The 12,655-nt window shown below is 38.5% G+C and overlaps 1 protein-coding gene across 2 annotated transcripts; it reads left to right on the top strand.

The window, feature by feature from the left end:
• The first annotated feature begins 3,604 nt into the window (after positions 1-3,604).
• On the top strand, positions 3,605-12,035 carry LOC144638865 (uncharacterized). Of its 2 annotated transcripts, none has more exons than XM_078498157.1 (4): positions 3,605-3,812; positions 5,779-5,889; positions 7,105-7,217; positions 11,295-12,035. In XM_078498157.1, exons 3-4 carry the CDS (start codon positions 7,215-7,217, stop codon positions 11,916-11,918), a joined length of 627 nt encoding a protein of 208 aa, XP_078354283.1. In that variant the 5' UTR covers positions 3,605-3,812; positions 5,779-5,889; positions 7,105-7,214; the 3' UTR covers positions 11,919-12,035. The 2 variants fall into 2 exon arrangements, with proteins under 2 accessions (XP_078354283.1, XP_078354284.1); XM_078498158.1 differs by lacking the exon at positions 3,605-3,812 and adding an exon at positions 4,963-5,142.
• The last annotated feature ends 620 nt before the right edge of the window (positions 12,036-12,655 follow it).

Below are 12,655 nucleotides of genomic sequence, written 5' to 3'. Positions count from 1 at the left end.
TTCGCTCATGAAACTGTCTAAAGAGCGCTTCTCATATCTCGCTGTTATTGCTGTGCATTACTCTCAGAGATTCGAGGTAGACGAGATATGCGAGGGCTTTGTACATTGTTCGATTAACAAGGCATATTCCGAAGACCCCCCGCTCTGAGAAGGTCCAAAAAACCCGGTCTGAATAGGGTTAAATTTTCCGTGGTAAAAGTTCTTCCAAGTACAAGAAGTAAAGCACCCAAGCGTGAATGCCAAGTTCGTTCTTCCGTTACTTCACCGCCTCCTTATTATTATAAGTTGCCACGAGATCCTAAACCTCCAGATAAGTTGCTTATTTGAGTGGAATGCATTATTGAACGGCTTTGCGTCTTATGATCAAGAATGTTTCATTCATAAAAACACTTTAAAAAGATCTGTTAGAGGGCAATCAACACCACAACACAATTACAAAACAAAAACAAAAAACAAAAACAAAACAATGAAACTTGAAACAATGAAACAATGTTGAACTTTGTACACAAAGAAACCTATTTTCAGCTCTAACTGTACAACTGAATTGCTTGTAACTGCTTTTGTTGTAGAAAAACAATGTTTGTAATTTTTATATTGCTCGCGCTGTTTTATTTTGACCAGTTCACGTTCGGTTCGTAAAGAAATTTTAGATAGAAAAGCGTTTTCGACACCGCAATTAGCTCGAAGGTTTACCTTAAGCGCGCAGTCGTACTACAACGAAAACTAACTGTGCAAGTCATTGCGTAAGCTTAGATACATCAAATTTGACGTTTTGACAGAGATTGACAGCTAGAAATCTGGCCACTTTAAAAGAGCGGGAGTTGCTCTAAACATCAGAGAACTGTGAACATCATTGTCAGTAAAGGTTCTACGCCTGAGTGTAGTGTTTATTAAAGAAGTTGGAACAAGACGAAGTTGTCAGTCTTTGCTGTTTAAAAGTGGGAGCTGCTAGCCTGCTAGTCCCCCTAAAACCCGCTTTTAACAGTATGAAGGTGACTGAAGATGAATGAAGGTGTATGAAGGTGACTGCATGAAAATAAATGAAAAGATGATGATGTATGAAGATGTATGAAGGTGTATGAAGGTGAATGAAGGTGTATGAAGATGAATGAAGGTGAATGAAGGTGAGTGAAAGTGTATGAAGGTGAATGAAAGTGTATGAAGATGTATGAAGGTGAATGAAGGAGTATGAAGGTGTAGGAAGGTGAATGAAGGTGAATGAAAGTGTATGAGGGTGTATGAAGGTGAATGAAGGAGTATGAAGGTGTATGAAGGTGAATGAAGGTGAATGGAAGTGTATGAAGATGTATGAAGGTGAATGAAGGCGTATGAGGGTGTATGAAGGTGTATGAAGGTGAATGAAAGTGTATTCAAGATGTATGGGGTGAATGAAGGCGTATGAGGGTGTATGAAGATGAATGAAGGTGAATTAAGGAGTATGGGTGTATGAAGGTGTATGAAGGTGTATGAAGGTGTATGAGGGTGAATGAAAGTGTATGAAGATGTATTGAGGTGAATGAAGGTGTATGAGGGAGTATGAAGACGAATGAAGGTGAATTAAGGAGTATGGGGTGTATGAAGGTGAATGAAGGTGAATGAAGGTGTATGAGGGTGAATGAAAGTGTATGAAGATGTATGAATGTGAATGAAGGCGTATGAGGGTGTATGAAGGAGAATGAAGGTGTATGAAAGTGAGTGAAGAAGAATGAGGGTGAATGAAAGTGTATGAAGATGTATGAAGGTGAATGAAGGTGAATGAGGGTGTATGAAGGCGAATGAAGAAGAATGAGAGTGAATGAAGGTGTATGAAGATGTATGAAGGTGAATGAAGAAGAATGAGGGTGAATGAAAGTGTATGAAGATGTATGAAGGTGAATGAAGGTGAATGAAGGAGTATGAGGGTGTATGAAGGTGAATGAAGATGAATGAAGGAGTATGAGGGTGTATGAAGGTGAATGAAGGTGTATGAAGATGTATGAAGGTGAATGAAGAAGAATGAGGGTGTATGAAGGTGTATGAAGATGTATGAAGGTGAATGAAGAAGAATGAGGGTGTATGAAGGTGTATGAAGATGTATGAAGGTGAATGAAGGAGTGTGAGGGTGTATGAAGGTGAATGAAGGTGTATGAAGATGTATGAAGGTGAATGAAGGTGTATGAAGATGTATGAAGGTGAATGAAGGAGAATGAGGGTGAATGAAAGTGTATAAAGATGTATGAAGGTGAATGAAGGTGTATGAAGATGTATGAAGGAGAATGAGGGTGAATGAAAGTGTATGAAGATGTATGAAGGTGAATGAAGGTGTATGAAGATGTATGAAGGTGAATGAAGGTGTATGAAGATGTATGAAGGTGAATGAAGGAGTATGAGGGTGTAGGAAGGTGTATGAAGGTGAATGAAGGTGTACGAGGGTGTATGAAGGTGAATGAAGGTGAATGAAAGAGTATGAGGGTGTAGGAAGGTGTATGAAGGTGAATAAAGGTGAATGAAGGTGAATGAAGGTGTATGAAGATGTATGAAGGTGAATGAAGGAGTATGAGGGTGTAGGAAGGTGTATGAAGGTGAATGAAGAAGAATGAGGGTGTATGAAGGTGTATGAAGATGTATGAAGGTGAATGAAGGAGTGTGAGGGTGTATGAAGGTGAATGAAGGTGTATGAAGATGTATGAAGGTGAATGAAGGTGTATGAAGATGTATGAAGGTGAATGAAGGAGAATGAGGGTGAATGAAAGTGTATAAAGATGTATGAAGGTGAATGAAGGTGTATGAAGATGTATGAAGGTGAATGAAGGTGTATGAAGATGTATGAAGGTGAATGAAGGAGAATGAGGGTGAATGAAAGTGTATGAAGATGTATGAAGGTGAATGAAGGTGTATGAAGATGTATGAAGGTGAATGAAGGAGAATGAGGGTGAATGAAAGTGTATGAAGATGTATGAAGGTGAATGAAGGTGTATGAAGATGTATGAAGGTGAATGAAGGAGAATGAGGGTGAATGAAAGTATATGAAGATGTATGAAGGTGAATGAAGAAGTATGAGGGTGTAGGAAGGTGTATGAAGGTGAATGAAGGTGTACGAAGGTGTATGAAGGTGAATGAAGGTGAATGAAAGAGTATGAGGGTGTAGGAAGGTGTATGAAGGTGAATGAAGGTGAATGAAGGTGAATGAAGGTGTAAAAAGGTGTATGAAGATGTATGAAGGTGAATGAAGGAGTATGAGGGTGTAGGAAGGTGTATGAAGGTGAATGAAGGTGTACGAGGGTGTATGAAGGTGAATGAAGGTGAATGAAGCTGTATGAGGGTGTATGAAGGTGAATGAAGGCCTAGGAGGGTGAATGAACGTGTATGAAGATGTATGAAGGTGAATGAAGGAGTATGAGGGTGAATGAAGGTGAATGAAGGAGCATAAGGGTGTATGAAAGTGAATGAAAGTGTATGAAGGTGAATGAAGATGAATGAAAGTGTATGAAGATGGATGAAGATGAATGAAAGTGTATGGAAATGTATTAGGGTGAATGAAGGTGGTTGATTAGCGATTGGGTAATAAACGGTGTGGTGAATGGTCAGCGGTTTCTCTCAAAAAGGCTCGGAGCCATTCCTGTAATTAACGCCATGTTTGAAAACGTCCGAACATTTACCAGTGATTTATCAACTGTGGAATACAGTTTTCATGTCTTGTGTAGTCCTTTGGTGAGTTTTAAACGCCTGGAACGTTTACTTCGGTGAGAACAGCTTGCAAGGCGCTCTGTTTTGGAAGCTCAACTTGGTGTAATGGAATGAAGCTCACGGCGTCAACCTTCAAGCTTTTATTGGTAAGTAAATCAAAGTAAACAGCGTTCAAATACCTTAGAGAGTTAAAGTATAGTAGAGAATTGATTCGTGGGAAGTTAATTTGTGCTTATGTGCAAAAAGGAACTAAACGTAAGCTTGAATATGACAATGACTATCTGTAAGCTTCTAATTAATTCAACACGTGCTTGTATATAAATGCGACAAGACTGACAAATTTTTGCGCAACACTTAAGCAAAGCTCAAAACTACTTAACAGTTACTATGGTCCAAATTGAAAGCACATATCTAAATTGTTTTTTGCATTTCTACCCCATCCCTAGCAACTTTACTACCCCCCCCCCCCTTTCAGGCATGTACTTTTTTTCTCTTACAAATACCTCATTTTTGTATATTAAGTAATTTGTTATAACATGATGAAGGTAAAATTAAATTAACGACTATTTAAAAGTTATTCCAGGAGCGTTCGTTGAATATGAGATGGTACAGTGTACATAGGCTATAACTTAATCATATCCAACAACTGCTAGTGGAATAATAATTGCGTAATGTTTAATAAATGAGCAGCAGTGTTTTGTCAAGTTTAAAACACGAGGCGCAGCCGAGTGTTTTAGACTTGATAAAACACGATCTGCGAATTTATTGAACGGCTTAAAAATCTTCTGATGTAGATCAACTCATTCTTGCACTAATATTTAGACTTGGGGTTATTTTGGCCTAGAAAATTGGACGTAAAGTTTAGCCGTGTCGTTATCAGATATAAAGACACTCATTAAACATTAATTTCTTTTGTATTTTCTTTATGAATTATTAATGAGTTTTTTAATTTATTTTAAACACCCAAAGTGAGTTTTTCAAAAAGCTGAAATTTGCACTTGCCGAAGAGGCTCATGGCGGTGGAATTAAGCTTTTTGAAAATCTCACTCGTGCAAATTAATTCCAATTATGCCATAACCAAGAGAATTCTTGCGCCGGGCCCTGATTGGTAAAAAATTATGGCCGATCAGAGTATAGACCATGAAAGTGACGTCAGATCACGCCACGCACATGTGCGGGCTAAAAGATGTGTAAGTTTAATCTCCATTAATGAAAGCGAATTTCATCGTGTTTTGTTTGAATCAAGTACGCATTTGTTTTTTTAATTCAGGGTTGGACTTCTACTCAGGTGATCTGTCAAAAGAAAATTGACCAGACTTTTGAATTTTTGGTTTAACGGAAAAGAATGGTGCTAGCGAACCGGCAGCGGACTGTCGATGTTAAGTGAACAAGCGCTAACAAGATAGCGATCTTCAGAAAGAAAAATAATCTTGTTTGCTTCATGTGATAGGCACACTCTCAACAAGAGAGGAAAAGGTTGTTCTTTGAATTCTTGTTCATCTTCTTTTGTATCATTGTTGTTATTACGTGTCGGGCCGGAATCTTTTATGTCCCACCGGCAAAGTTTCTTAGGCATCGCTTTTGATTAATACTTGTTGGAATTTGTTATGGTATAAAACAAATCAACCACATTTTTCCGGAATCTTTTTAATATTTCCCACCGGCAAAGTTTCTTCATCGTCAGGCATCGCTTTTGATTAATACTTGTTCGAGTTTGTTATGGTATAAAACAAATAGACCACATTTTTCCATGGTCTACACTCTTATAGACCATCTATTAGAAATGATGCCATGAAATGTCCAAAACTTTGCAGTTAAGCTGCTCTCCTAACGGCTCGTGGTTCCACTTGAGTTTTGAACAATTTCTGACATTATTTCTATGGTCTATAAGAGTGTAGACCATGGAAAAATCCCCCCCCCCCCCCCCCCCCTAGCCCCCAAAATAACACCAAAGTTCTGCCACACTAGAGGACCAGTAGGATTGCAAGCTTATGAGAGCTGCCGCACTATACTGCTCTCACACGCAGCTTACAAGTAACAAATACTTATTACGGTCAAAGTATTGAACATACACCTGTACTAATTAGACTATGCATTATTTTTATCTTCAAGGACCTGCATTCCTGACAAGAAGAGGAGATATAAATAAACACTGGAAGACAACAGACCAACAACGTGCACCAAACCAGATGGAGGATTAAGGCTACGCATTTGATGAATGTGGTAAGTATTTAATTTCTTATCGTGTTGCTTTAGATACATTCATGTAGACACTGACATAGTAACATGATACAAAAGAATAACATTAACAAGAAGCATAACAAAGCTTAAAGATGATTTCCAGTCCGTACTGCGCAGACTCAGGGTTTGTTTTCATTTTTGTTTTGAATTCGTTGAAACGTTGCACTTTGGTGATAGCGTACTGTACATGAAGTTTTTTAGTTCGCCATTACGGATCGTTTCGTTCAAGAATTCTCGATGAGCTAAAATACCGTCGAGCTTCTTTTACTCGTTATTGTTGTTTTGCAAGGATATCTGGCGTTAATAATGAAGAAAAAGGTAAGTTTTGTCCCGGAATTTTTATTTTTGCTAGTAAACATTCTTCTGTTTGTGAGACTAACAAACATTGCAGGCGGAGATTGTGCAGTACGGACTGGAAATCATCTTTAAGGAGGCTCAAAACAATTTCCACTTTCCAGCTCTCATACTTTGATGGGTCGGTGCCACAAATATTTATCAGTTACTTCTACAAAAATGGTATCAAACAACTGCCCAATTTACAATTTTCGAACATTTATGGTGGCTCTGAAACCGCTCCAGATGGGTCGGTGCCACAAATATTTATCAGCTTCGTCTGTTTTGCAGTCTAGAGGCTTAAGCAATATTCCAATTGGTTGCTTCGCAATTTATCTGTCAATTTTGGTTTAAAAAATTTACCCATACGTGTAACGAGAAGAGCCATAGCGGGAGATCTATTTCAAAAAAAAGAAATCTATCACACAGTTATAATTTTATTTTTGCTAAATGTCTTGGGAATCTTCAGACCAAATTTCAAGGCAGTCCGTAAAATTCTCATACCCTATAAATTAATTTCAAGAGGAGACACTTACATAAAAACAAAGTCACTTTTTTTCTCTTCTAAGAATTTGGGGATGCTGGCCTTTATGGCGACCAAGCACTGAAGTTAATTTTTAGCACTGTGTACAGAACTGCAAGTTGACTACAGGGAACAATTAAATTAGTAAACATGTTTCATGAAAAAGGCTACAGGAATTTTTAATCAAGACTGGCTCGACTTGTTTCGGTGTACATGTAATTCGAAATCCCTTAACCCTGAAAATGATTTTTAACTGCAATGTTCATGTGTAACAAATTTTAAAAAGCCAGGTGGTTAAAACTTAGACTTAGACTTAACACTGTGTCCTTAATTATTTTTAGGAACCTACGGTAATACCGTAATTATTCCTGACAAGAGGAGAACATTAGAAAGAGGACAGACCAAGACAGACAAAACCACATGAAGGATTAAAACCAGACTTCAGATAGCCATGGTGAGTGTATTTTTTTGATGGTCCCATTATTAATGTGGTAAATACATACTACATGTAAATGCTTCTTCATATGAGCCTGGTTAACTGAGCTGGCCTGGTTTCTGAGATCGCGCCTTACCACTATTTCGTTTGTAAAAATTTCGACGAGCAGGCATGCTAGCCTGGTTGCAGAGATCTCGGTTTTTACGGCCAAGATCTCCATTACCGTGATAGAAATTTTGCTAAATGAACACTTCATACTGGTTACTGAGATGACAATTTGTTTTCAAACATGCAATCTTTTCCATGAAAGGGTGACCATTACTAGATTATTATAACTGCATGTTTCCACAATAATTATTTCCTAGACCAGTCCTCTTTCAGTCATTCAAGAGTTTTCAGACTTAATTATGTACAGCAACAAAAAATATCATCTACACTTTTCAGTAGTTCCATTAATACTTGTTCGATAAAGTGCTACTACTGTATGATCAAGTTTTCACCCCTTGAAATATTATTTTACTATGTGTTTCATAGAGTATTTAACGAAAGTTTCAAAATGGCGTTTTCCGTTTTCAAATATCTTTTTTAGTTCCAGAGATAATTTTATTTAAGCTTAAAAAAATCGTAAAATATGGTTGGTTTTCCTGTTCAATTGTTTTGTTATTAAATTAAGAGTTGGGTAAAGTGAAATATTGAAATATCATCTGTATTTGTGATTAGCCCTTCACGTCTTGACATGCCAGAAGGTTATTTGACCTTTTGTGAAGGCATAATTTCGTCAACAAGAATGCCAGTTATAAAGCAAAATATGACTAACATAGATAAAAAAAAATCACAAACAAAAAAATGGTACAAGAAAGCAAGGAATGTGTCTTTTGTGTGCTGTACAATAGTTGATGAGTAATCGATGGGTCATCGATGAGTAACCAATGATATCAATAGGTAAACAAATACATCAATGAGTAATCAATGTCATCAATGAGTAATCGATAGGCCACAGAATTTTTGGGCTTTGATTAGTCATGGATTACTCATTGATCATCGCCAATAATACATGACTAATCAACTGATTACCCATCGATTCTTCTTCTTCTTAAACCCTTTCGCTCCCCATGGAGCATAGGTCCACGGAAACCACTGCTCGCCATCGTGTTCTGTTTTGGGCTATCCTTTCAATCTGCGTCCAGGTGTAGCCTGCTTTGCTCGCCTCGTCATCTACCGTCCTCCTCCAGCTGTTTCTGGGACGGCCACGGCTCCTCTTCCCCTGTGGGTTCCATCTCAGTGCCTGCTTGGTGACATTGCAGTTTGTTTTCCTGAGGGTGTGCCCAATCCAACCCCCTTTTCGGCTTCTTATCTGGATGTTGATCCTTTCCTGCTCAGTTGTTGTCCAAAGCTCTTCATTTGTTATGACCTCTGGCAAGTGGATGCCCATGATGGATCTCAGGCATTTTTACCCATCAATTACTCATTGATTACCAATTGATGTCATTGATCATCGATTAGTTATGCCTGGTTATATTTGATCAAAATTTGGTTGAGTCTATGACGTCACAACTGCTAATTTGCATATTTTAAAAACTTGAATATCTTTGGAAAGAAAAGAGATATTTTAAAAACTGTAAGCGGCAATTTTCTTCTCAAATAGAGTTCTTGATAATACTTTAAAATGACCACAAAGGAAACAGGCGAATTTCATTGCAGTAGCAGGGATCCATATTCGCAGTCGTCCGGTCGTCCGAGACGACTAAAACATCGTATGGACGACCAAAAGATTACATAAACTCGTCCGCCGGACAACTTAAGTTTGACTTAATGGAAAAAAAAAACAATTATTAAGTTTGCTTATGAGTTACTTGCGTTCTGACCACTTGTCATCCATTCAAAACTTTTCGAAAACAGAACATAATTTGCAACTTTCTGTCGCGATAAAATCATAATTTTGGCCGCCATCTTGGCTGATGCGGTATTTTCCATCAATCATTGCAGGCTCAATTTTCAAGCTCTCGTCCGCTGATATTTTGTACTGCAGCTGCATCCGCGAAAACACGAGGCGATCGCATCAGCTGATGGGTGTTTACCATTTACAAAAAATTTCCGGAAATTCCGGGCGGAATGTAAATGGAACACGACTTTTCGGTTCGTTCCACTGGAAAATTCCCGAAAAAAACGGACAACCTGAAAAGGTAGTCCCGTTTTCCCGGTGGAAACTTCCCAATGGAAATTCGTGTTCCATTTACAGATTTCTCGTCTTTCTCACCAGTCCCAAGCCTTTTTCACAGCCGGGTCTCACGGCTCCTCAACTAAAATGGCGGATCAGTCTTAAGTTCTTCATGGTTGAGTTTTCAGGGTTTAAACGATTGCTCTACTCAAGTATTTGCATCATTTCTACAAAATATACTGCATCACGATAAATGGTAGGTAAAATTTGTGCCTGAAGCCAAGCTTTCTTTGGGCAAAGCAAGTATATTAAATTCATCGATCGAATATGCTGACAAAAAACATTCAAAATAGCGTTACTATTGTGGCACAGGTAGCGTCTCATGAAAGTTGCAGCCGCTGCAAGGATACTTTTCCCCATAATCTTTTGAATTTATCAGATTTTCCTTGTCAACTACGAACTTTATGATTTCATTCATCACGGCATTTGAGTATAAACATCTTTCGCGGACGATTCAAGGGAGCAACAGAAACTGAACAGAGAGGAGCCTGTGAACGAATGAGACCCGTCTAAATGGAACGCACTCTTCCCAACGGAAATTTTCCGAAATTTTTTTGTAAATGGTAAACACCCGATGTTTTGATCAAAATTGGCCGTTATCTTGGTCTGGCGCCGCCAGCAAAGAAAAAAGAACAATGTTAACCCTTCAGAAAAACAAACCAAATATGAATAAGAAGAGAAAAAGCGTTCTTTTCTTCCGTGGTTGCAGTCGAAGAGGCCCTGGCTTTCATTTGTGCCCGCATCATACGCTTCCGCAACTTCACAAGCCGCTTGGGGGCGTGATGTTTTGTGAAATTTGTAAATCGGCAGCCAAGGTAGACAAGTAAATAGGCTCATTAACAAATACGTGTGAATCAAGCTTTATTAAAACAGATTTGTTGTCTTGAAGATTTCATGTACATACACAGTGTTACATGTGATAATAACAAAAAAGTCAACTTTTCATTTACTTGTTGTACTTTTGAACGGGCAAGTAAAATTTTGCCAGGGCAACCATGTCATCTTGCATACTTGCCCGGCTGACGACTTGGAGAAAAAACGAATATGGATCCCTGCAGTAGCACTTTAAGTTTAGGCCTGAATAATCCTGTCAAATTTTTTTATCTCAGTAACTGGGTTAAAATTTCCTCCATGAACAGTTCTAAGACAAAAATCATCTCACTAACTAAACCGGGCCAGCCTGGTTACTGAACTCATATGAAGAGACCCCTAATGATGTAGGTACATGTAATAAGGGAAAACAGGTAATAATAGACTTTTTGACCACTTGAACATCGCTTTGAACAAGGTTGTGATTATCAGTTAAAACAAAAACTTAAGACGGATTCCGCTGAAAGTTCGAGCAATGAGTGCGAAAATTAAGGACCAAAAATCTACTCATTGCACGGCAACATTTTGTATGCTATTTAAAAGATCTCATCGAATTTATTTGTCTTAGTGACCCCGCAATTAAATTCTAAAGCATTCTCGAGAAAATATATATATGTATATGGCCATTTACAATGGCTTGCCTTTCGGCTTGCCAGTGTAAATGCCCATACAGATCTCCTGCTCATATTTAACTCCTTCATAAAGAACAGTCAACTCCCACTATAACAGACACCTTCAGGACCAAGTGTCCATAAAAGAGAAAGTCTGTATAGCAGGGAGATATTTTGGGGTAATTCTTATTTACCATGCATGATTTAAACTGATGTCTGTATTAACAGGGTTTTCATAATAAGTATCCTCAAGGTGGGAGTTGACTGTACAAACATAATGTAAATCATAGACAGTAAAGTTAAACCCCCACTAACAGGCCAGGCAGTTCTCATAACCACACCTGCTCATTTGCAATAAATTGAGTAATTAATTGCTGGATTCTTTTTCTCACTCAGACTGTGGACTCAGGACCGTGGACCAAGGATCGTGGACTCAGGACCGTGGACTCAGGACCGTGGACCAAGGATCGTGGACTCAGGACCATGGACTCAGGACCGTGGACCAAGGATCGTGGACTCAGGACCATGGACCAAGAATCGTGGACCAAGGATCGTGGACTCAGGACCGTGGACCAAGGGTTGTGGACTCAGGACCGTGGACCAAGGATTGTGGACTCAGGACCGTGGACCAAGGGTTGTGGACTCAGGACAGTGGACCAAGGATCGTGGACTCAGGACCGTGGACCAAGGATCGTGGACTCAGGACCGTGGACCAAGGGTTGTGGACTCAGGACAGTGGACCAAGGATCATGGACTCCTGTCCGTGGATCAAGGATCAAGCACTCAGGACCATGGAGCAAGGATCATGGACTTAGGACAGTGGATCGCGGATCGGGGACTTCAGACCGTAGACCATGGATCATGGACTCAGGACTGTGGAGCAAGGACCATGGACCACGGATCATGGACTCAGGACTGTGGACCAGGGATCATGGACCCACACCACAGGACAGAGGATCAAGGACAGAACACCAAGGAACAAGCACTGTGGAAAGCAAGCCTGGGATTATCAGGAACTGACACTCTAAAGCTAAACTGTAAATATAGATTGTATATTAAGATAATGAATCATCAACAAGTGTTTACCATGAAATCATGCGCATACTTCAATATTTTGACTTTGATTTGTTTTAGCGAAATAACCATTTTAAAAGTAAATGATTTAACAGCGATGCCGTCTTGTGCCAAATTACACCAAATTTGTTTCTCATACCTCATGGTAAACATTTGTTTTCAGTACTCACTGTTTATTACTAAGTTACAAGTGCACAAAGTGATACAGATTATTTAATTATTTGGGTCATAAGCAAATTGGGGGAAAATCCTATTGCTACAAATGACACTACAATTTTTAACGGTATCATACATGTAGGCGTACAGTTATTACAGTAATCTATTTCTGGGTATTTGGGAACAGAACTCTGAACTGCATTTTGAATCAATCAATCAATCATTTTATCAATCAATAAATTTATCAAACAATCAATCCATTTATCAACAAATTTATCAATCAATCATCAATCAATTTATCATTCAATCAATCAATCATTTTACCAATCAATCTATCAATCTATTAACAAATTAATTATCGATCATTTAATCAATCAATCAATCAATCAATCACTTTATCAGTCAATCAATTTATCAACAAATTAATTATCAATCAAGCAATCAATCACTTTATCAGTCAATCAATTTATCAACAAATTAATTATCAATCAAGCAATCAATCAATTTATCAATTAATCAATCATTTG

The sequence above is a fragment of the Oculina patagonica genome, chromosome 14, assembly GCF_052425735.1.
Source record: "Oculina patagonica isolate OP01 chromosome 14, crgOcupat, whole genome shotgun sequence".
NCBI lineage: Eukaryota > Metazoa > Cnidaria > Anthozoa > Scleractinia > Oculinidae > Oculina > Oculina patagonica.
The sequence above is the reverse complement of the archived record's forward strand: the minus strand, read 5'-3'. Positions and strand labels throughout refer to the sequence as shown.